The sequence below is a fragment of the Ricinus communis genome, chromosome 4, assembly GCF_019578655.1.
Source record: "Ricinus communis isolate WT05 ecotype wild-type chromosome 4, ASM1957865v1, whole genome shotgun sequence".
NCBI classification, from domain to species: domain Eukaryota; kingdom Viridiplantae; phylum Streptophyta; class Magnoliopsida; order Malpighiales; family Euphorbiaceae; genus Ricinus; species Ricinus communis.
The window spans coordinates 23,047,514-23,073,045 of record NC_063259.1 but is presented as its reverse complement, the minus strand read 5'-3'; the positions used below and the strand labels follow the sequence as shown (position 1 = coordinate 23,073,045).

Below are 25,532 nucleotides of genomic sequence, written 5' to 3'. Positions count from 1 at the left end.
TCTCTTGTGACTTAACAGAATCGGGAAAAGTTAATAAATAAATAAAAGCTGCCCAACCATTGCTCATGCTATGGACAACATCACTCTTTTCCATATGGAACCGAAAGTTAAAAAATTATAAAATTGCATCTGCCAATGTGACAGTCTTTCACAAAAATTTACTTTGAAAATGTAAGAACCATTTCTTAACTAAGCCACATGGGTACATTTTCTTTTTCTTTTTCTATAATCATACAGTAATCTTTTACCTTAGTGAGCAGTGGAATTCTGATTTCTTTTGAAGGGGAAAAGAAAAGATAAAAGACACCTCCAGACCTGAGGATTTCTGCTAGTTTAATTAGTTTCTTTATATCTTTTAATAAATTTGAGTTACTATAATGAATGGCTTGTAAGGGAAATACAGCAATTAATAGATATAAAATATGCCTCTGGAGTTTGGATAAAGAGATTTGTTTCACCGTTATCCAATGATTGGGACCATTCGAAACCGGACCTTGGGCTCGGCGGTTTTGAGAAAGCAGCATATCATTTATAAAGGCCAATTTAAAGTCCTACAAATTCAAAGTTGTTTGGGTTGGGCCGAATAAAGGGTAAATATGTAAAATAATTCTTAATATAGTACCCAATAAGTGAACTCTATAAAACGTTCATTCAAACTATTGAATTTTATGATTGTAGAATATTTAATATTGAGAGTTAGTTAGTTAGTGGGACTTCAATTCTTAAACATAATACCCAATTTGTACATATATTAATAAGGATCTAATAGTTTATGTATTTAAGGTTGCAGATGAATTGAACTGCTTGTGAACAGCTCAATAATTTGGTTCAGTAAGAACTTATATAGGCGAACGATTCTTGAATCCAATCTTAAATTGTTAAGCTTGTATAAATTTGTAAGAACTCGAGCCTATCCTAAATTTAAGAGTAGCAACAATATCACATTTATCAAAGATTATAACTATTTTTCTATCTAAAGATTTAAAAGTACAATAAAAAGTTCTAACCACAATTTGTTATTAATAAAAATTTAAATTTAGTTAAATTTATAAAAATTAAATCAACATAAGAATATTTAGTTTGGGTTCGATTTATATTTTAAATTAAATTTATAATTTATTTAAGAAACAAACCAAATCTTAATATGCATTTCTTTCTCTGATCTCTTCACAGTTTCTTGCCCCTCTTTTTGTTTGTCCAGTTCAGACCAGGTACCTTATTTGGTTTGAACATTAATCAAGTGAATTCTTTTTTATCTTTTATATATAAGTATATTGTAGAAAGTTGACAAAATGTTGGCACTTTAAATGCATATAGAAATACGTAGCACAAAAAATGATAAGTAAAAGTTAGATAAACATTTAAAAGTGGATGAAACTTCTAGTCATTGAAACACATGTATAAGACAGCCATTAACTAAGTGGCTTTTCTTTCTGACTTCTCCCATTAAAAGAGCATAGAAGAAAGGAAGGCATAATTCATTTTTATGTATGATAAGAGGAATATTAATTTCATGCTTTCCCAGGAAAATTACAAGAAGCTAATTGAATATGACTTCACTAGATTAATGATGTACCCAAACAGTTGAAAGTTGCAAGTAAGTAATCACAAACCTTAGAGATGTAGAACCTTACTTGTACAATTGAGACACCAGATCAAGATTTGGGAGCCTGGTGGTTGGGAGCTGGCTGGTCCAAACCTTAAATTAATTAAAATTTCAATGTATATGGTGTTGATGTAAAATAAATTTCAATACAGATCACATTTATAATCGAGAATTACAAGCCAATCGAGAATTACAAGCCAATCTGTTATGTTCAAAGAAAATAAAGTTGATTAAGTATGTGTCATGATTGGACTCTATTTGAAGAGTCCAACCTGACTTAAAATTTCTTAGCCAGCCAAAAAAAAGGCATATTATATCTAAACCGACCTATATCTACGAAGTTCTACTTTTAGTTGGATAAAAAGATTTTTAACATCTAGTTATAGTTCAACGTCTACGGGTATAAGCTACTTTACACATTCATTATACTTAAGCCATCTTTTTATAAATTATTGACTTAATTATCGGAATAACTATGCAGACAATCTCATCTGACTCTTTTTAACCATCTTTGTAAATATTTCTGAAATCATATTAGACTTTGAAAATCTTATTAATAGCTTAATTTTTGACTAAGTTATCATGCATTATTATTTTATTTTATTTTTTATTAGAGAACCATCAAGTTTAATTGTTAAGAGTAAACTTTCTGTTTTATTAGACTGAATAATACATGGAATGATATTTTTTTATGCTTACATATATACAATATATAGTGTTTTATTATTATCATGTAAAATTCTAGCAGAATTTTTTACAACATATTTTAAGATTAATAATAGTTTTTTTAGATGCCAATTATTTTTAAAAAAATCAATTATCAATAAGAAACAAAAATAAACCCGAAAAGGTTAAATAAATTTAGAGCTATATAAATTTCGGAGTGGACAAGTTAGAGGATGTTTAAACCCCCCCTATAGGCAAAAGATATCTCTCTTCATCCTAAATCCTTTACTATTAAAATTCCTTTTTATTTATTTGTTGAAATTAGATAAATGAGTCTCATTATGTAATTTAATGCAATAGAAAAGTTACGAATTATTATAGGTTAATCATTAAAATATTTTCTAAAAAAAATATGGATATTTTATATACGAGAATTAAAAATTTAAATTAAATTACGAATTATTTTATTCTTATTGAGAATAAATTAGAGATGTACACATACAATATAAATAATAATAAATGTAGGTCAGGAATTCGAGATTAGATTTAATAAATTCTCTTCCCTTTTTTTAATTCTGTCTTATCTATTGCTTAAGAAAACAACAATGCATGGATCAAATCCAATTAAATTTAAAACAGAGAAAATATTTTTTTAATTCTATTGAAGTTAATATCCACTATTATAGCTGAAAAATGAATCAAATTACTTGTGATTTTCAGTTTAATAAAATTTAAAATTTAAATTAAATAAAATGCATTATAAAATAATTCACAAACTATAATATTAATTTTTTGGTATCTAAATTATATTATTTACTATATACCTGCTAGAATAAAGTTACAAATTTATTTAAATAAAATAGGTATAATTTACTTTTTATGAGCCATCAATAGATAAAAGGAAAATTTAACTTGAATTCTGTTTCATAAAAACAAATAAAAATAGTTTAAAACCCACCTCAATTCAATTACAGGCCGACCCAGGATTAAATTGATTGGGAATGGAAGGCCACTCTTCTTCTTCTTCTTCTTCCACAAAAGGTGGTTCAGGGATGAGCATTAATGGAGTCCTCTTAACTATTTTGGGTTGAATTTCTAGAAAAAGACAGCATATTCTTTTTGACCATTCTGAGTCAAATAGTTTTTTAACTTATTCTCTTGTGCCTCTAGCATTAACTTATAAATATTTATTATTATTCTTTTGTTTGCAGTACTATTATTTCAGATTTCTTTTTTAGTAAAAAGAAAAAGAGAAATATGTTTCTGGCTTTCTGTTTTTTTACTTATAATTTAACGTACGAGCAGCTTTCCCCCCGTTTGAACTCAATGGGAAAGTTACTGATGAAAATAAGTTATATCAGTCAAATAGGAAAATAAGTTGAATAATTTATTTTTTATTTTCTAACTCTGGGAGGAAGTAAACTTGTGAGAAATAAAACAGAGTAATTAATTTAGTTTGATTCGGTTTATATTTTAATAAATTCAGTTTATTTGACTTAAACTTTTTAAAAAACAAAATATAATCCATTCTTTTAAGTTTTAAATATTTTTTAACTGAATAGACTAAGATTCTCATATTTTAGTAACAAATTTACTTTTTCAACAAATTATATGTAACTTAGCTTTCAAAACTAATTGTTTCACTTAGATGTAAACGGTCTATTTTTTTAACTGAATCTACAATTATTTAAGTCTTCTAATTTTCTATACAGATTTTTAATTGAATAAAAGTCAGATTTTTATATTGAGATACTTCATTTTTAATAATTTTATAAATGCGTGCAAAAAGTCAAAATGTTAAATAAATAAAACTTATAAAATTTATTACTTTAAAATATTTCATATGAACTAAACTTGCCTTTTGAACTAAATTTTAAGTGTGAAGGATTATAAATTTGATTTAAAAAATATAATTATATATTTAAATTGATATTTATTTATTTTTTTAATGTTATCAAATAAATTTTTTTATTTTTTAATATTTTACATGAGTTTTGATCGCCAAAATTAAAATGTAATCAATTTCCAAACCGTTTTATGACCTACCCACCAACGGCTACGCTATCATCTCATAAAACTTTGGTTCTTGTCTTTCCCCCTTTACTTTAAATTTAAGAACTTTTAAGGCCTCCATTTTTGTATACAGCATCTGGAAACTTCCCTTTCTTCTTTATTTCTTTTTTTTTTTATTCATTTATTTATTATTAGCATATGTTACTATCTTTAGTCAACATATATATATATATAAAATAGACAAAAATATTCCCATCCTGTTTTTTTACTTTTTTTCTTTTTTTAAAAGTTATGTCTTGGTGGGGATAGCATTTCTTACATAAAATAACTTTTTATTCGATTGATAATCATATAAAGCAGAAAATATTTTAGCCATTTGCATCAAACTCAAATTTTATTTTTGTATGCGCGCTCTTCCGGAAACACACAATAAATGTTGAAAGATATATCTATCTTACGGTTTTATTTTCTCATATTGACAATATATATATATATATATATATATATATATATATATATGAGAGTATTAATTACATATAAAACAATATCTAAATTCTGCCATATTCATCCTCAACGGTATTTTATAATTTCTGCTCTTAAATTTAATAAAATAATTAAATTCTTATCAACTGAATATAAGTTTCATGTAGTTCTTTAGTGAATATTAAAATTATTAGATTACTAATTTTAAATTTAATAATTAAAATTATATTAATATATTCTGCCAGAATATAAGATGATTTTAATCAAAATAATAATGCATATATAGGGGAGCATTAGCTACACTTCTCTTTAATTTCATTCTTTCATAAGGTGGTGCGGTGGTTATATAAACTGTGAATTAATTCTTTATCCATATTTTAGTACGTCAATAATTGACCCAACTGACCAATTGGTCTATTGAAATAGAGTAAGAGCTTGAAGAATATTAATATATGCCATATTGTTTAAAGAAATATCGTATCATTCTCAAATTTTAGATGAATCAAAATTAAATTAAGTATTAAATTCATTCTTTGAGTGGAGGAAAATACTTGTTTATTTGAGTGCTAACTTCTAAGCGGAGTTATATAAATAAAGAAAACCCACTACAATAAAAAAGGAAAATTTCAAATCTAAAATCTTTGAAGCCAACCTACAAAACTAAAATATGGTGGTTTATAGAATTTGTTGTATTACTTATTGGTAAAAGAGAGAATGTGATTGAACATAATATAGATCTTCTTATTGGCTGTTTCTTAATCCAGTCTTTTGTATATGTTGACAAGAAATGCACTGGCTAGAGAGTATGCTTGTGGGCAAGAAGCCGACATATAAATTTTCAATATCATGATATATATATATATAATTATATGTTTACACGAATATTAATTACCATCACAAGACTTATATATTATATCCTGAAAAGTATCAAATTTTTCTCTTTTCTGTCATTGATCTGTGATAACTACAAAAGAATCAAACTTGCATGTATATACCATATGCTAATGCTACAAGTTATCTAACTTACAAGTCTCTAATCTCTCTCTCTCTATAAAAGAGCTAAATATATTTTTAAATATTAATATGTCTAAATTAGTACTCGTAAATGTACGAACTGAATGATAGTAAAGACAAGTTCACCATAAGATCGATCTCTCAAGAAATTGTAGAGTAGATATTATAAAGACCAACTACCACACAAAATACTAAGAAAAAAATCTAAATGCTCTAAGCCAATGTTTTAAGAATGATGTTAAAATGTATAAAAGAAATTAAATAACTAGAAAATAAATATGTAACTATAATAATTAATGTGAACTATATGATAAAATAAAATTGATTCTAACTTATACTTAGTAATTCCTTTATTTCCCTTAAGTCCAAATCTAATGAATGAGATGATGATGTGCCTTTTTCCTAAGTCACTCAAGCTAATAATACAACCTAAATTTCTTATACCAACATAGATTTAAGTGACGATGATGTTTCTAATACTTTTAACCTAAAGATTTTCATAATAAATATTACTATTAAATTGATATGATGGTCAACCAATAATAATAGATGTAATAAATACACATTTGAAAGTAAAGAAATCATTCATTAAACTCATAATATATATAAGATTCATACATAAATATATGAAAAAAAATTAAACTAAACACTTATAGAACTTAGCCTAACATACTCAATCCAATGATCATTGTAATTAAATAGAAAGACATAAGACACAAAGAACAAAAAATTAAAACTCTTTCAAAAATCAAAGGCTCTTCAAAAAATATAGAAGATTGATCCTCACTCTCTACGTCTTTAAAAAGCTTCTTTGATTCTTAAAAGAATAATGCAATAAGGCTAATTAGATGTAGAAGATTATCAACTGTAGGAATTCCTATAGAGAAAATAGTAAAAGCCTTTCGCAAAAAGAATAGTAATAACACCTTTTTTTGTTTAATTAACCTTTATTTCTTATAGAGATTTCACTTTTAGAGTATTTCTCTCAGCACATAACTACTACAGTTACTATCCTAAATAAAATAAACAACTTAAAAGATAACTATCCATTAATTACATCATAATTAATTAATTTTCCCTTCATGGCCTTGATAAATCCGAGTAGGCCTGCGCTCTTGGTAGTCCACGTGCCCATCTCTAAACTTTTTACAACTGCAGTCCATTTAAAGCTTATTTATGCATTTTGAGCTCAAATTCTACTCTTTGGTTATTACTTTCTAAAATTATACAAGAAAATTAAAGTGGTAAAAACACATAATTTTTACTATATTATATATAAAAATATATCATTAAAGCTCTAAAATACTCTTAAATATGTATATATAATTTGGACATATCAAATGCTAATAATGAATATAATAAAAATATAAAAATTATAGTTTTAGAATATTATTATAATAAGTATAATAATTATTATAATTACTACATATTAAAAATAAATCTTAATATTTTTTAATAAAATAAAATATTTATATTTATATATATGAAATAAAAAATAATAATAGAATAGTAAATATAAATTTTTTACACTTAATTGAATTATAAAAAGTAAGAAAATTATGACATTAATTATCTATAGTCAAATATAATAAAAAAAATTCAATCTGATATATGTAATTTTAAAATAATAATAATAAATAGTAAAAATTATAACACCGATTTATTAAAAATAATAATTATATAAATATATAAGAATTTATTACTGGTATAAAATAAATAAAAAATAAAAATTGATAAATATAGATTTTGCTATTTATTTATTTTAGTATATTATAACTGTAGATTAATATAAATATAAATAAAAAAAATAATAATATTAAAATAATAATAAATTAAATTATATATAATTAGTTTTTATATATAAAATAAATAAAATAATCAAATAACATTAGTGGAGTTGTTAATATAAGTGAGCTTTTAGTGCATAAAATGAGAAGTACACAAACCTATAAATTAATTAGAAACAAAGTTTAATCCTACCGAGCAAAAGGACAGATTGGACTGACCTCAACTTGCTTTTATTGAGCCTACAAGAAATAAATAGGTGTTGATTCTTTTTCTTTTTCTTATTTTCAATTTAAATTACTCTTTGCTCTACTCTTTTTTTTTTTTTTTTACAAAAATATCCTATATTTAAATATTTAACTTTATAATTATGCTGAATTTACCTCATATGATTACTTAATTGATATTTATTCAATGCAACTTGTTGAAAGACTATAAAGTCGACTTATAGTCTAGAGTAGATATTAAGAGTAATGCACTGATTTATAAATATAAATTAAGAGACTCAAGTCAATGCAATTGAGAATCTTAAATATAATTTTTTAATATTGAAGTGAGATTTTCATTTTATATTCTTTTAAGTCTATTTTTTTTTTTATTCATCAAATTACTCTTATTTTTATGAAAAATTCATGATTTCGTATTAAAAAATTAACTTTTAAATAAATTTTCTTAATAAATTATAATGAGAAAATTAAGATACCTAATAAAAAATAAAACTCTAAAAATTCTCTATCATTTAAAAGCAAGTGCTTTTAAGCATTAATCAAGTTTTAATAATTTACAAAAGAAATATTTTCATTATTAGGGTCTGGTAATTTTCTTGTTATTTCTTTATCCAAAATAGAGAAATTCGTTATGTTTATATAGATAGATAAATAAATAGATATATTAACCAATTTTACAACTGTCACTTTTCCCGTCCTCTAAAAAAAGAGAGGAAAAGATCCATTAAAAGAAAGAAATTAAATTGCAGAAAGAAAAGGGAGGTTTACTTTGACTTCTCCAATATTTTCTTTTTGTGCCTTTAATTAATTGATTGTTTCGGTTTGTCGAGTTGCAGTTGGGGAAGTCAAAATACTGCTCTTTACCTTTGTTGAGTTTTCTATTTCCTACACTCCATGATACTGCTCTCTGTGGACCTCTCCTTTTCAGCTTTCTATCAAATTACAAGCACCGATGTTTACATTTTTACACATACATATCCACTTCTTTTATTATTACTTGCTAATTAATATTAGTTTCGGTATCCACCCTTTTCTTTTAATTTATCCTACAACTTTTTTGAAATTAATTTGATAATTATACAAAAATTATATACGCGTAATTCGAGTACGCGACAAATTATCATATAAATTCGATATTAATATAAATTCTTAAATAGTATAAGAAATACGAATAATATGCTTTGATAAATAAGCTAATCAGTCTAGCAGAGTTCCGATCAAATTATCTATATTTCGAAATCATCATCGAGGAGTCTTAACATTCTATGAGCAAGGAGACTAGTCGAACAGTATATAAGGAGGCTTAACCTTTATAATTGAGAGGATAGATTCACCCTGCAACTTCATAATCTTTTTACTTGTTTTTTAAATTTTTGATTTAAATATCAGAATAGATTCAGAAAATTCATATCTCTTTCTTATCCTGATTTGCTTGTTTACATATAATTTTTATTTAAGAATCATCTTGTCATGGCAGGTGATTTATCAATACTGAACTGAACCCTTGCGAACACGAGTTTTTTCCTGTAATTATATGCATCAGATTAACTTCTAGCTATCGGAGAAATTAAAGCTGGAAACTTATAGCTCTGCTGCCGATATTAGCATCACTTAGCAATTACTTTATTTAAATAATTTACTAATGTAGCATGTTAGCCCGAAAAGGTAAAAAAATTTAACATGCAAAACAGTTGGTAATAGGAAAAGCTGGCTAAGTGGACAGATACAACAAGAGACCCACTTGGTATATGTTGGGTGTTTAGTTACAACTGGAAAGAAAGAAAAAGAAACAAGAGAAAATTAATAGCAAGTAAAGTGAGCGTTGAGTGACGTGTGTCTCTCATTTAATCTTCTCATCTGCCTCCTTCATTGCTCCCGGTCCCGTCCGCCTTTATATCTCCACCCTCCTTTCCCCTTCCTCCTTACCTAATATCATCAATCTTCTCTCTCTCGCAAACAAAACAGCACACACGGGCTCTCGTCTCATCTTTCTCTCTGTGACCTGTCGTTCTCTCATTGGCAAAAAATGCCTCAGATCTTGCCAGATTTCTCGAATTCTGTTAAGCTCAAGTATGTCAAACTTGGGTACCAGTATCTTGTTAATCACATTCTTTATCTGCTGTTGATACCTGTTATGGTCGGTGTTTCCATTGAGGTTCTGCGTTTAGGTCCTGAAGAAGTCTTGAATCTTTGGAACTCCCTTCATTTCGATTTTGTTCAGATTCTATGTTCTTCTTTCCTTATCATCTTTATTGCTACTGTCTACTTCATGTCCAAGCCAAGAACGATTTACCTCGTTGACTACGCTTGTTACAAGCCCCCAGTTACTTGCAGAGTTCCCTTCTCTACTTTCATGGAACATTCCAGGCTTATTCTGAAGGATAATCCAAAGAGTGTTGAGTTTCAGATGAGGATTCTTGAAAGGTCTGGTCTTGGTGAAGAAACTTGCTTGCCCCCTGCTATTCATTATATCCCTCCTAAACCAACTATGGAGGCTGCTAGAGGAGAAGCTGAGCTTGTTATCTTCTCTGCTATGGATTCTCTCTTTAAGAAAACTGGCCTTAAACCTAAAGACATAGATATTCTTATAGTGAACTGCAGTCTTTTTTCCCCAACGCCATCTCTGTCTGCTATGGTCATTAATAAGTACAAGCTCAGGAGCAACATAAAGAGCTTCAATCTTTCTGGCATGGGCTGCAGTGCAGGGCTGATCTCAATAGACTTAGCTCGCGATCTTCTTCAAGTACATCCAAATTCAAATGCAGTTGTTGTTAGCACAGAGATCATTACACCAAACTACTACCAAGGGAATGAAAGAGCCATGCTACTTCCAAATTGCCTCTTCCGTATGGGAGGTGCTGCAATTCTGTTAACCAACCGCAGGTCTCATCTCTCGCGAGCCAAGTACCGTTTAGTCCATGTCGTTCGAACCCATAAAGGCGCAGACGACAAAGCCTATCGATGTGTTTATGAAGAAGAAGATAAAGAAGGCAAAGTAGGAATCAATTTATCAAAAGATTTGATGGCTATAGCTGGTGAAGCTTTAAAATCTAACATAACAACAATTGGGCCATTAGTACTTCCAGCATCTGAACAGATCCTGTTCTTGTTTACGCTCATCGGACGAAAGATATTTAACCCGAAATGGAAGCCATATATTCCTGATTTCAAGCAGGCATTTGAACACTTCTGTATCCATGCTGGTGGGAGAGCAGTGATAGATGAATTGCAAAAGAACTTGCAGTTATCAGGAGAACATGTAGAGGCATCAAGAATGACACTCCATAAATTTGGAAATACATCATCATCATCACTTTGGTATGAACTGAGTTACATTGAAGCAAAAGGAAGAATGAAGAAAGGAGATAGGGTTTGGCAGATTGCATTTGGAAGTGGATTTAAGTGCAATAGTGCAGTTTGGAAGTGTAACAAAACAATAAAGACACCAACAGATGGGCCTTGGGCTGATTGCATTGATAGGTACCCAGTTCATATTCCTGAAGTTGTCAAGCTCTAAGCATATTCCTGAACTTATATATATATATATATATTTTATATGGTTGGGTATTTCTTGTTTGCATCCTCAGAAAAAAGCCTGGGATTTGCATTCACTCTCTTCTCTTCTCCTCTTTCTGTATTCTCTGTTCTTTTCTTCTTCTCAGTTTCTATACTACACTGTATTAATTATAAATATCTATCACTCTTTCTTTTAATTTTCTTATGAATATGCACAGATAGTGGACGATACTTTATATATATTTCCATTACTGCATTAATTTCTCCGTGTATAAGGTAACAGCCCGGGGCTAACAACTGCCTTTTTCTCTAGACAAAAATAAATAAACTAAACAGTTTGCTTCTTTTTTCTTTTTTCTTTTTTTCTGAAATATGAATCTGGCAAAATTATAATTAGGCACTGAAACAAGTATGAACTTAAATCTGGCAGACTGTATTATTTTCTTCTTTTTTGTGATGAAAGGTTGACTCGACAGGATTGGCTGAAATATTGCGTGGGTTTATATTAGAAATAATTAAAACTCGTGCAATTTTTGGGACTGTACATGAAAAAGAAATATTCTCAAAGATAAAATACATTAATATATGAAATAAAATCCGATTGGATTGCCTCGATGGGGCCGTTTGAGTTCTAAATTTTTATGGTAGCAAAATGGAGATGGACAAGGTTTATTTATAAATGTTAAAAAAAAAAAAAAAAAAAAAGAGTCATGCTTTTGAATTTTCTTATTTTGTTTCTTTTTCTTTTTCCTTTTTCTGTAGCTGTTGTTTTGAAATCTAAATTTTAAATAAGTACAGTAAAGGAGTGTTTGAAAAGCAAAAACAGTAAAAATTAAAATTCTAAATTTCAAATATAGAGTGTGCCACAGCAATATTAAAGTAGCTCACAACTTATATCTTAGTCTTTTTATTTTTATATTTTAGACTGAATCTCTTAAGCTTTTATTATATATATAATTACAATCCAAATAAAATTGGATTGAATGAACCTTAAAAATTTATACATGTTTCAAAGCTCCAAAAAAGAAATTAGGGTTTTTCGGATTTTAACTTAGTCTGCAAGTTTAATGGAAAAGATAATGTCTAAATTAAGAAAATTATTAAGTCTGAACCTATGAACAAGCATATTTCAATGAGTTAAAAGTAAATTAATTATTTTGAGACTAAAATTATTTACATTTCTTCGTTGCTTTTTAAACTATACTTTTTATGTTTTACATGGACAGTGAATTCATTGATTATATGCTTTTGAATTTTCTTATTTTGTTTCTTGTTTTTTACCTTTTCTTGTAGCTCTTGCTTGAATCTAAATTTTTAAAATAAGCATAATAAAGGAGTGTTTGAAAACCAAAAATGATATAAAAAATTTTAAATTTCAAAAATAGAGTATATCATAAGTGTATGTAGCACATAAAATAAATAATAATTTTATTTAATTTAAATAATTGATAATAAAATTAAATATTAATTTAGTGAGTTAAATATTTAGTTATTGATGAATCTAATGTATTAATTTTAAAATTTAACCAGTGGTACTTCAATTATGATATTTATTTACATATTTTTAATTTATTTAAATAATTAAAAATTATATATAAATTTATTAACAATCTAAATCAATAGAAAAACACATATATATTATAAATTATTTAAAATAATGTCAGATTAATTGTCTATAATCAAAAAGTAAACATATAGTAGAGTACTATAATAGTAATTTTTCAAAATCCTTTATGTTTTACAGTTATTCATTGATTATACTGTTATGCATTTTCCTCTCAAGTGCAGGACTACCACTAGTCTCTAATAGTGACGTTGAAGCTTTATAGTTTGAAAATAAAAAAAAAAAAAATCATATTTAGAGTATATTTCTTGATCTATATACTGATAATTTATTAATATTTATATTCACTAATTTTAAATATTAAAATATATATTAATTATTTAAATTAAAATATAAAATATGCATGTATATTAACTTATACACGATTTCTAACTTCTAACTAAGAACTTCTTTTATATTTTACAAAGAGACGTGACTTTCATATCGCATGCATTTAGACGTGGCAACTGGCTTGAGTATTTTGCTTAATTCTTCTGTATTGACATTTATGTGGGAATACATGCATATGAAGTTCTCTGTTTCCTCACGTAATTTCGCTTAATGGTCAAACAGAGTACCCTACATGCATTATTGCCACCTCTAATTGCTTTCCGCTATTTAATTTTTCTAACCTTTTCTTGCTATTATTTAGATGAAGTTTATAATGATTTACAATCTGTTTTTTGGATTGATCAATATATAACTGTTACCGGATAATTGATTTGATAGAATTTTTACGACACACCTTAAAGTTCACTATATTTGTATTAGTAATTATAGCGAAAAAGAAGGTTAAGTCATAAAAATGCATCTCCATATTTACTGATTGGACTTTTTTGCTATATTGGAAGATGAATATTCTTATAGACTGTTATTTCATAAGAATATTATTTAAGGGCAAATGAAAACTTTTAAATGAAAAAATTTGAGAAGCTACACTTTATCAATCATTACTAAGTAAATTAATATATAGAAACAATTAAAATTAATTATTTAAGATAATACGTACCTTCTACGGAATAACATGAATTTACATGTTATACAAAATGTCAATGAAATAATTGTAATTCTTTAAATCTTATATGCATCTAATGATGGCTGTTAATATTCCAAACTCTGCACGTTTTACTGCTGTGATATAATTAATAAAAGAAAAAAACCTTACAAGATGTATTACCAGCAACGTTGAACCAATTTTGAGAAGCACAGGGGAAATGATTAAGGTTAAACAGTTGAAACATTCGTAAAAACCTACGTGCATGCAGTCTTTGGTTGTTGAATGATTGATGCATGTATCTAACCATCATTTCTCTTATCCTATGTTTTCATCTCCAATCTCCCAAAGAAAGAAGATTGGTCATACCCGTACTATATTAATAAATACCGATTTGACTCTCTCAACTTCTGCTTAATTAACCTTCTTAGTTAGGCGGGAGATTATTGTTTGTTTATCTTCAGTTTATCATCCCTTCTTTTATTTGACTCTCTCAACTTTTTATAACCTTGCATTGGCCCCTTGGCCTAATTATCAAGTGTTTTAATGGCCGAGTTTCTAAGTAATCGATATCATAATTATATGACGGCATCTCTCTGTTTGACTGGTATATATTGGAAGAAGTGTTGCCTTCACGGGCCAATAGCTTAGCTGTGTTCTGCATAATTTTTCTATTTTTTTCTTTTCTTTTGAAGAAAGGTTGCATAGCGATTCAGAATAGTCATGGCAGTGGATGGAGGTGATAGTAAGCTGGCTATTTATGGTAATTTTTGTTTGGACTTGAGCTAATTCTTATGTACCAGCAGGATTTGCCTCCAGATATGGAAGCCAAGGTGGATTGAGCTTCATATATTAATGGGGATTGTTGCAACTTGTAAGGTGCAGTAGAAAACCACAGAAATATTTAAGAAAAGCTTTTTTTTTTTTTAATAATAGATGTTAAATTAATGTAGGTTGTTGAGATTGCTATTGAAACACGTTACTTCAGAAAGGGTCTTTGTTGTAGGCCAGTCAGGACATCTCCCTCTCCTAGTTTTCATGAATTACAGCCTTACCCATGCCCAGTAAAATTGAATCTCATACTCAATATTCGTTATGGTATTGACGATAATAATTTGTAAATAATAATAACATAAAGTGCCGTTCCTTTTATTGTCACGATAAAGAGATTTTGCAGAAGATTCAGACATACAGAATGCTTGCTAGGTAATAATGAGACTCATCACCTACCTTTCATTTTAAAAACAATTCATAGCTACCAATGAAACTTGAGCAATTCAAAGAAAAGCTTTGTTTAAATTTTAATGAAGTCTACCATATATATTGTTCGACCATTGATTAAATTTTGATGAGCTATTTCCTTTCTCTTCAAATTAGATAAATATATTTTCCATGTCCCACATATCTATAATTATTTCCTTGCATTAAAAATCTAAATAAATAAGGATTTCAATTTGGGTAATTTCACACCCACACACAATATGTATATATATATATATATATATATATTTTATTTTATTTTATTTTATTTTTTTTATGTTAATATAACCATCCAGAAATTACATTCACAAAGTTTTAGAATTTGAGTATCTCTCTTCATTTGTAGTTTAAAAAAAGAAAAAGAAAAAAAAGAAACTAAAACTAGAAAGTTCTTTGAAGACCCCAATGAATGCAGTAGGCTGATTATGAATTTTATTTAATTAAAGTAGTTGCATTATTCTTGTCATAATTTTTATTCAATGGAGTAGGTGAAATTATGGCAATATAACTCATACACATATGGGGGCAAGATAGCAGAAAACCATATTTATATATATCCTATTTGATCCATCATTATGCTAAAAACAATAATAATAAAATTGTGATCTATCATTAAAAATGCGGGTCCAAAAGCAAAATCAAAATCAAAGCAATTGAATCCACCTGAGCTGGGCTTTGATGAGCGTTGTTTAATTTGGCAAAACTTCAACTTTATTTTAAAATTATTAAACTCGCAAATTGTTTAATAAATAATTTCATAATTGAACTCTAGTCAATAAAAGAGCATGAATAAGCTAGTTTGTGAGCTTCCTAAACAAACAAAACTCAAATCTGATTGTGAGCTAACTGATGAATCACCTAACAAGATAATCCTCAAAGATAAACTACTTACAAGACAAGTGAGTCAATAAAACACATAAGTAGATCTTAAATGTCTACTCCAATACTTAAGTTAGGTAATTTAGAAACAAGTAGAAAAAGTAATGAGAATTAAAGTGAATGTAATCTACATCTACATAAGTTACACTCTCTTATGCAGTGCTTGGTCGATCCTATTTCATATAAGAATAGAATTTGCGGCACTTCTTTATAAGATATTAGTCTTCTAATCAAACTCTAATTCTTATAAAGGTTGGATTTGTTGCTAATGAGATGTCATCCAAACAAGCTATTCCTTTAGCTGCTTGAACATATATATATATATAATTTGTCTAATGATAAATTAAATTTTATATTTTTTATATAAATTATATCTAATTATTTTAAGATTTTAAAATAAATACTCATTCAAATGACTTATTTTTAAAAATATTTTTGGATGATAATTTTTCATATTTCAAAGTAAAAAGATTATATGGGAAATTGATTATACTTATTAAAAGAATAACAATTATGAACAAATAAAAATAGTTTATTCTAAATTTAATAGTATGATCATTAAAAATCTCACATAAGTGTATTCTTTCACATATTTTATATTTAAATGTAATAAAATATTTATTGCCTCGCTAGTTTTAATTCTAGTAAGTAAAATTGACTTGTAACGTCATCTTTTTTATTATAAAATTTTAAAAATTGTTATTAAAAAGTATTTTCAAGAATATATTAAAAATATAGGTATTTATTTTAAAATTTTAAAACAATCGGATAAAATTATTAAAAAATATATATAATTTAGAATTTTATTAATAATTATATTTATAAAATATATACATATTTTATACGTGATTATCACTAATAAATTAAATTCTATCAAGTCTAAACGAGTTTGGTTCAATTAATAAACAATTTGGAACGAATTTTTTATTGAACAAAATTTTAAATAGGTGGTTTAATTCGATTACGGCTTTAAGCATAGAAGAAGAAAACACGATTAACATGGCAACAACCACAAAAACAAGTAGTTAAAAGAAATATTATGGTACTGTAATGGAAGACTAATTTTGAAGTAATTTAATTTAATTTCAAAAGAATTTCATTTCGATACTGTCAATTTAGAACCGAAATTAATTACTCAGGCGCAGTTGTAAGAATATTGGAGATTAAAATTAAATGCATAGTTGTGGGATGGATGGTGTTGGTGGCTAGAATTGGTAAATGTTTTTGTGAGGACATGGGTTTGGCCACGAGGGGAGACCATGGCTGCCTCTTCATATTACAAGAAGTAAGAACTGATGGCAACGCCAGGCTTGTGGTGATGTGGCAGCGGCCACAAGTTGCACCTAATTAATAATAGTTGGTGTTGGCACTAATATCACTATTAGACTAAAACTTACATTCTTTATTCAATTTGTAAACAAATCGTAAATTCTTATCAACGAAAAGAAAACAAATTGTATAAATAGCTATTGAATTTTATGTTTGATTGCATTTAATTAATCGTTTATTTTGTACCATATATTAAAATATTATTTATTTTTAATTTTGATTAAAATTATTGATCGGTCCATTGTATGTAGATATTTAAGAATAGTTTAAAATTTTAATGATATATTTCTATATATAATATAGTGAAAATATGTGTTTTTATCTTGCTTTAATCTTTTTATCTAAATTCAGGAAATAATCGCCAAAGATGAGAATTTGAGCTAAAAATACACTAATGGGCTTTAATTGAACTGTAGTTGTAAAAAGCTCGGGAATCAGACACGTGAGCTATCAATAGCTTGGGCCTAGTCGAATTTATTAATGCCTAAAAAGGGAGATATAAGTAATTATGATGTAATTAGTGGATAATTATTTTTTAAGCTGTTTACTTTGTTCAGGACAATAAGGGATAACTATAATAGTTATGTACTGAGAAAAAAACTCTAACAAAGGGATCTCTATAAGAAGTAGAGATTAATTAAAACAAAAGGGTTCTGGGACGACTATTCTCTCCAGAGAAAGGGTTCTACTAGTCTCTGAATAAATTTCTATAGTTCATCATATTCTACATCTAGCTAGTTTTGTCGCATCATTTTTCCAAGAATCAAATAAGTTTTTTAAAAACACAGAGAGAAGATCAATCTTTTTTATTCCTTGAAAGACCTTTGAACTTTGAGGGAATTTTTATTTTTTGTTTTACATATCTTATGTATTTTTATTGTAGTTTTGTTTTACATATCTTATGTCTTTTTATTTCATTACAATGATCATTAGATTAATTATGTTAGGCTAAGTTTCATAAGTGTTTAGTTTGGCTTTTTACTTATGTATGAACCTTATATATTTTTAGTTTAATGAATGATTTCTTTATCTTCGTATATGCATTAGTTTCATCTATTATTATTGGTTGACTATTATATCAATTTAGTAATAATATTTATTATGAAAATTTTTAGTTTAAAAGTATTAGAAACATCATATTTACTTTAATCTATCTTGGTATAAGAAACCTAAGTTGTATCATTAGCTTGAGTGACTTAGGAAAAAATGCACATCACCATGTCATTTGCTAGATTTGGACTTAAGAGAAATAAGGAAATTACTAAGTATAAGCTAGACTAAATGTTATTTTATTATACAGTTCATATTAATTATTTTAGTTGCATATTTATTTTTTGGTTATTTAATTTTTTTTATAAATTTTAATATTATTCTAAAAAATATTGGCTTAGAGTGTTTTTTATTTATTTTGTGTGATAGTTGGTCTTTATAATATATGCTCTACAATTCTTTGTGAGATCGACCTCGTGGTGAGCTTGCCAGAACTATCATTTGGTTTAAACACTTGTGAGTACTAATTTAGACAGATCAATTATTATATAATTTTATTTAATTATCTCATAATTTTCAATCTAAAAATCTCTTTTCAGTCTCAATTTTAATTAAATGGTGCTAAAATTATATTCGAATTTACGAAATCTCGAATTCGAGATCTAGTTATATCTATACTCAACTGAGATCTAAATCAGATAAATGAAAGTCTTAAATTGGAGAGCCAGTCATGGCCATAAGGAAAAGGCAATTAGAATATGTGTTGACCCCCATACCATTACCATTGATGAAGAAGTCTGTATTCAACCGACGGATGCAAACATAAAGTAGGACAAAAAATTGGAAGGTGGGCTTGGAACTAAAATTGGACCCAACTGTATAGTGAGAAAGAAAGTAAGGCATTTCTTGGACTATCCATCCGGAAGTAGTGGGCTGCATGACCTAGGCCCTGGGCATGCAACAGAAAATAAAGACAGGCACATGAACTCATACACGGTTTGAGAAATCACATGTGCTATCAATGCCAATTATAAATTGGAAGCCACACAGGCATGGTGTTCCTCCTCCTCGTATACAGCACATGCTAGCCGTCTCCTTAGCTGCGAACGTCAAACAGAGGCCGTGTTTGCCAGCCCTTCCCCCTCCGGCTCTCCTGCTGGCACTTTGCGTCGTATTTATTGCCCATTTACCCATTGAATTAAATTGTTGTGCGAGATGATAATATTTTAGATTACATTTACAAATATTATATATAATACTTTTACTAAATTAATTTTTATTTTAAAATATTAAAAAGTAATTTAGTGTAAATATCATATGAAGCATCAAATGAACAAAAAAAATAATTGAAATAAATAATTGTGAGATATCTAGCAACCACTTTTACTAATTGAGGATAAAATATCAAATAATTGTGAGAACTATTAATTTCAAGGGTGAATAATCTAAAGAAATCATATCTTGCTCATTAATTGCTTTAACTTGTTAAATTAAGAAAATATATCATCTTGCTAAGGCCTAGTTATGGGTCTCAAAATTGAACTAGTTTAAACTAGATTGAATCTGAATATATTAAAAATTAGATTTAAACGAATTCAAAATTAAAAAATAATCAGTTAAAAGTCGGTTATTTCTAATTATAATTGAAAATTCCAATTAGGTTAGTGATGAAATTGACAATAGAAAGCCAGGATCTAAGGATCAACAGCCCCTCTCTTCAAATAAATAAATCAACAATCCCATCTATCTTTATTACAACATCTCTTTAGTTAATAATATCTAAAGTTTTTTCTTGAAAGCATTGTCGGGAGATCTTACTTGCAGTAATGGTTTTAGCTCTTCCTTTCCTCACATCTAAGAATTAATAGATTTTATTAATATATTATCTTTGCTTCAACAAGATTGATCTCTGGACATTTGCTTCAACCGACTTCAAAATGACATTCCAAGCTATGCATACTTTTGCTCATTCTATAACAGCTGTTATATATGGAAACTATTGCATATTCAATGTTAAAAGGAATACATGTAATTGGCCTTTTTGACGAGATTGGGAGATAATATTTTAATTAAAAATGTACCAATAGTTGCATTCCACACCCAAATTTTCTCTTTTAATTTGACTTTTTTCTCTATGTAATACTTTTCTTAACCTCACCAACTCCAGTTTGCTTTCCCTTTGTAATATTTTTTTCTTTTTCTTTTTCTATAAAAGATAATGAAAAGAAGGAAAACAATGAGCTTTGAATTTAAAAAATGAAATCAGTGCAATTATACAAACTAATTATACTATAATATTATAACTGAACCCAATCAAATTGATCAAATTTTTCAATTTTGGTTATTTTTTAGTTTCAATTTGATTCAATTTAATAACCGAATTAACCCATGGACAACATGTAAAACAATGTCAATGGCCTAGAATTTAGATACCCATCCTAATTTTTTTGTTTTCAAATTTTTAATTTAAAGGAGAATAAAAGGTGCAGAGAGATTGTCTATTACTGTCTACCAACTCAATTCAACATTCAAATTTAAGTTTTCAAAGTCCAATTCAGATGCATCAGAAAAGAGAAAAGAAAATCCAAATCTAACCCTTACAAGTTTTTTAGCCTAAATCCAAATCTACCAAATTTGAACTTTCTTTTCCTTTTCTTAAAAAGGGTATTGAGTGATATTTTAGCCTAAATATTTTACAAAATTTATATATTCTCTATCTCCTTAGCGAAGAAAATTAGTGTTTTTCCTTTGATGCAATTATCTCATAATTTACAATTCTTTTTGAGGATGATCTCATAATTTATAATTGTATAGTAAAATAGAGATTTCATTCAATTCCATTGAGATAAATTGTTAAAAAAAAATACTTTTATTGAGATAATATATTAAAAAAGAAAGCACAAAATTGCTTTGTCACTTTATTTTTGGAAAAAATCAGTTTAGAGAAGCCTCTTGTTAGTTAAAACAGGCGTGACCATGGCATCACCAAGTTACCAACTAACCATAAAAGTATATAAATAAGGAAACAAAATATTTATATTTGTATAAGGAAACAGGAAAAAGAAAAAAGAACAGAAGGTATTTACAAAGCAAAAAAATCTGAAAAGTTGTTGAAAGTTGAACCTGTATGCTATTTCGTCCGTGTTCACAGACAGCAACAACGCAGTTAAAAAAAACCCCCCAGTGAATCCCGGCATCATTATATCCTTAGCTAACGTTGTTGTTACTCTCTTCTCTTCACCAACCTTAACACACAAACAGAAAAAGAAATGGGAGTAGAGAAAAGAAGGTCATTGCTAGAGGATCTGATAGAGAAAGCAGGAGGTTGTGCAGTGATTGACGGTGGATTCGCCACCCAGCTCGAGACACACGGTGCTGCCATTAATGACCCTCTTTGGAGCGCTCTTTGTTTGATCAAAGACCCTGAACTCATCAAAAGGGTCTGTCTATATCTCCATCTCTCTTTTACAATCATGTTTTATTTTATACATTCTGCTGTATTGATGGCTCTGTTTCTATTTATACATAGTTTTGTGGGGATTATGAAATGAAAGTTTGTTCAAGTTTTGATTTTGTTTAGCCATGTTATGATCTGCGTGTGTGCTTAGGTGCATTTGGAATATCTGGAAGCTGGTGCAGATATTTTGGTTACCTCTTCTTATCAGGTTTGTGCATTTACAAATAATCTAGATACAAGTTTTAATATTTGATGTAGTAAATATCTGTGTCTCAGTCTGAATTCAAAATATTAGCGTGTAATTTTAAGAAACATGCTCAGGCTTGAATCACGAGTGATTGGGTTTTGGTTCTTTGACCAAATGAGATGCAAAACGAAATTATGAGACGTTGAAGCATAAAAGGCCAATAATTTAAACTGATACTACTGTTTAAAATGGTGTCAATTGGCTTTTAAATGGATTGGTTTTCTTCAGATTTAGTAGTAGTTTTAAGAGATTAATGTAGAAGTGGAGCAGCTACTCTATAGCAGAACCATCAGCACTCAAAAAATCTCCTTCACTTTGGTCAATTTGTATGCTTTTAAATCTGAAGTTCTATCAAATTTGTTATTTTTCTGGTAGAAGTAATGAATAAAGAAATCTTTCGGGGAAAGTGCAGGTTGAAAATGGTTAACAATGTACTAATTTATCACTTTAATTTGATATGTTGAGGATCTTATAATTTACTTTTTGATACATCGTATTTCAAATTGATTATGGGTAGAATTTCTTTGTAGTCATTTCATGCTTAAAATGTACTTTTTAGAAAGTTAGTGTTGTCCTTTCACAACAATGGGTGCAAGGCATGAGAAAATTGTTTGAGTTTGCCAAATCTGAATGCAGCATATGCATTTTCAGAAATTGTTGGTCAAAATTTGATTTTAGTTTTATCCTGAATTTGCAGGCCACTCTTCCTGGATTTATGTCCAAGGGACTGACCATTGAAGAAGGAGAGCTGTTATTGAAGAAGAGTGTTAAATTGGCAATTGAAGCCCGTGATAAATTCTGGGATGCTGTGAAAAGGAATCCTTTACATCGATACAACAGAGCTTTGGTTGCAGCCTCCATTGGAAGCTATGGAGCGTATCTTGCTGATGGCTCAGAGTATAGGTAGAGTCCATGTTTTGCTGAAGCTTCATATGATCTAGTTTTGCTAATTCAATATTCTGACGCTGTGGCTGTCTTTACCTTTTCTGGAATATTGAGTTTATGTTATTTCCATTCCATCCAGTGGATATTATGGTCCAGATGTGAATCTGGAGAAGCTCAAGGATTTTCATCGACACAGATTGCAAGTTCTTGCGGAAGCAGGTCCAGATTTATTGGCCTTTGAGACAATTCCCAATAAACTTGAAGCAGAGGTTCGTTCATCTACTATTTATCCTCTGTTGAGTCACATTCTTTTAGCGAGTTCATAAAATTGGGGAATTATGAACTGACAAATATTTTATTTTTCATAGGAAAAACTAACAATAACCATATTGATGCTCTATGATTGCAATTTCTTATAACACACATTTTTTCTTTTATTTCCGTGGTATTGGTTTTCTATTTTCTAGTTTGATTTGTTAGTTGGTATGCAAACAACTGCACGGTCAAAGTGAAGACAGTTTTTTGCATTATAGGACTTGATCATCTGTAATCCATTTAGATCCTAATTTATATGCAATCACGTTCTCATAATGGCTAGCACCTTAAAATAGGTCAGAGAAGTCGAGAGCTTTTGCCTTGCCATCTCCCTCATTTTGAGGTATTAATTCTGTTCAATTGGGAGTCATGCCATCTTCTATGTATGAGATGTTCAGACCTTCTGTTACATCATTATTATTGATAAATGCCATTGCTTAAATTCTATGTGCCTTTCTAGTTTAGTTGACATGATTTACCAACACTAAGGAATTGGGTTGGCTGACCTGTGCGGTTGGTGAAGTACCCTTTTCATGATTAAGATTTCTAGTAAACATATACATGCAAAAATGAATATGTTACATTTTTGTGGAATTCAAGCTTTTAGGCGAGCTATTTAACAGTCAGAACTTTCTTAAGTTTTGCATTTGCATCTTGACGAGATCTAAATTACAATTTACAGGCCTGTGTTGAATTGCTTGAAGAAGAAAACATCAAAATCCCATCTTGGATTTGCTTCAGCTCTGTGGACGGTGAGAATGCCCCATCTGGGGAGAGTTTCCAGGAGTGCCTTGATGTAATAAATAAGAGTAACAAAGTCGTTGCAGCTGGAATTAACTGTGCACCACCCCATTTCATTGAGAGTCTCATATGCAAATTTAAGAAGGTAAAAATGCTAAACTTCAGAAAATTAACAAAATTTTCGATTTAAAAATGACAGTCCATTATTCTTGCTCATTGTACTCTTTGAAATAATATGGCCGCACAAATTCCTTGATTTCAGTTGACCCAGAAGTTCGTAGTCGTTTATCCCAACAGTGGTGAGATATGGGATGGTAGAGCTAAAAGATGGCTGGTGAGCTTTTGTCATTGTTTCATTTGCCGATCATAATTTTCATATCACTTCTGCACTTACGAAAATCCTGACAAAAATTCTGATAATCTCTTACTGTGTGCGTTGTGCATTGACAGCCATCAGCATGTTTCAATGATGACAAGTTTGAATTCTTTGCAACGAGATGGCATGACTTAGGAGCTAACCTTATCGGAGGCTGCTGCCGAACAACACCTTCTACCATTCGAGCCATTTCAAAAGTTCTAAAAGAAAGAGATTAAGCAGAGTTGCTGGACAATTCTTGGATCCAATCACTACCATTATAATCAAAATGTATTCCCACCGCCATGCGAGTTGACCTATAACGTTTTGAAGTTTCAGATTTCACACGAAATGAGTTATATATGCCCAACCTTTCTTCGGTGGCATAAACGGATTTTGCAACTTCTAATTTACCTTTCTGCATGTTGGCTGTGTAAGCAGAAGAAGCTGATGTAGAACCTTCATCCTGGTTCTTTAATTCTTTAAATTTCAACTTGGAAGTCACATACACACATTTTGTTAGTTCAAGATTATAAATGACGAGGCTGAGGAAGGTAATACCACCAATGTCTGCAGCCCTCTCGGTCCAACATCCCAACCATCTAAGTCCAGGGCACATGTTTTACTAATGCCTCCAAAATAGCTCAACTCGGAATCAAGTTCTGTAATAAACCAGCACATCATTCTTACCTTAAAAGCAAAGTTACTTAAAAAGGCACTTAATAATAGGAAGCAAGCGAAGCTGCAAATATTTGGAAGAATTAAAAGCTGGGGTTTTGATCACTATAAAAGACCATTTGGAGTACGTTTAGAGATCTGGAGACATACTCCAGACCCATTTGGAGTATGTTTAGAGATGGTGAAATGGGCTATCATATGTTATTTTAGTCCTCACTCCAAACCCATTTGGGCCTCCAAAAGTACTAAAACCAAAAATAAGTCACATTCTTCCCTTAATATTTATGAATGATAAACTATATACAATTTCCATTCATATGATATCACCTTTGTCTGAGATTGTGAAAAAAGATTTAGTAATTGACATGGGAATTGAGAGAGAGAAGAGAGGATAGGGAGAGAGGGGTACAGACAAAAGTCGTTTTCAAGCAAAGGAATATGTCTAAGTTTCCCCATGAAAGCCTTTTATATCCTTCCTGAAATTTTCAT

General features: G+C 28.8%; 2 protein-coding genes across 2 annotated transcripts; both read left to right on the top strand.

Annotated features, from left to right (window-relative positions):
* The first annotated feature begins 9,714 nt into the window (after nt 1–9,714).
* LOC8285787 (3-ketoacyl-CoA synthase 6) lies at nt 9,715–11,507 on the top strand. Its single transcript, XM_025159535.2, has one exon. The coding sequence runs from the start codon at nt 9,821–9,823 to the stop codon at nt 11,309–11,311; it is 1,491 nt and encodes a 496-aa protein (XP_025015303.2). The 5' UTR covers nt 9,715–9,820; the 3' UTR covers nt 11,312–11,507.
* A 9,802-nt stretch (nt 11,508–21,309) lies between these two features.
* Nucleotides 21,310–24,887, top strand: LOC8285786 (homocysteine S-methyltransferase 1). The gene is made up of 7 exons (XM_002531583.4): nt 21,310–21,805; nt 21,974–22,030; nt 22,767–22,972; nt 23,094–23,223; nt 23,952–24,155; nt 24,273–24,344; nt 24,461–24,887. Exons 1-7 carry the CDS (start codon nt 21,635–21,637, stop codon nt 24,602–24,604), a joined length of 984 nt encoding a protein of 327 aa, XP_002531629.1. The 5' UTR covers nt 21,310–21,634; the 3' UTR covers nt 24,605–24,887.
* The last annotated feature ends 645 nt before the right edge of the window (nt 24,888–25,532 follow it).

Bases quoted from the DNA above. Each gene is read 5' to 3' on its own strand.
- LOC8285787 (XM_025159535.2), top strand. From the start codon at position 9,821: ATGCCTCAGATCTTGCCAGATTTCTCGAATTCTGTTAAGCTCAAGTAT.
- LOC8285786 (XM_002531583.4), top strand. From the start codon at position 21,635: ATGGGAGTAGAGAAAAGAAGGTCATTGCTAGAGGATCTGATAGAGAAA. The intron at 22,031-22,766 runs GTTTGTGCATTT...CTGAATTTGCAG, and splicing joins TGGTTACCTCTTCTTATCAG to GCCACTCTTCCTGGATTTAT. The intron at 24,345-24,460 runs GTGAGCTTTTGT...GTGCATTGACAG, and splicing joins GTAGAGCTAAAAGATGGCTG to CCATCAGCATGTTTCAATGA.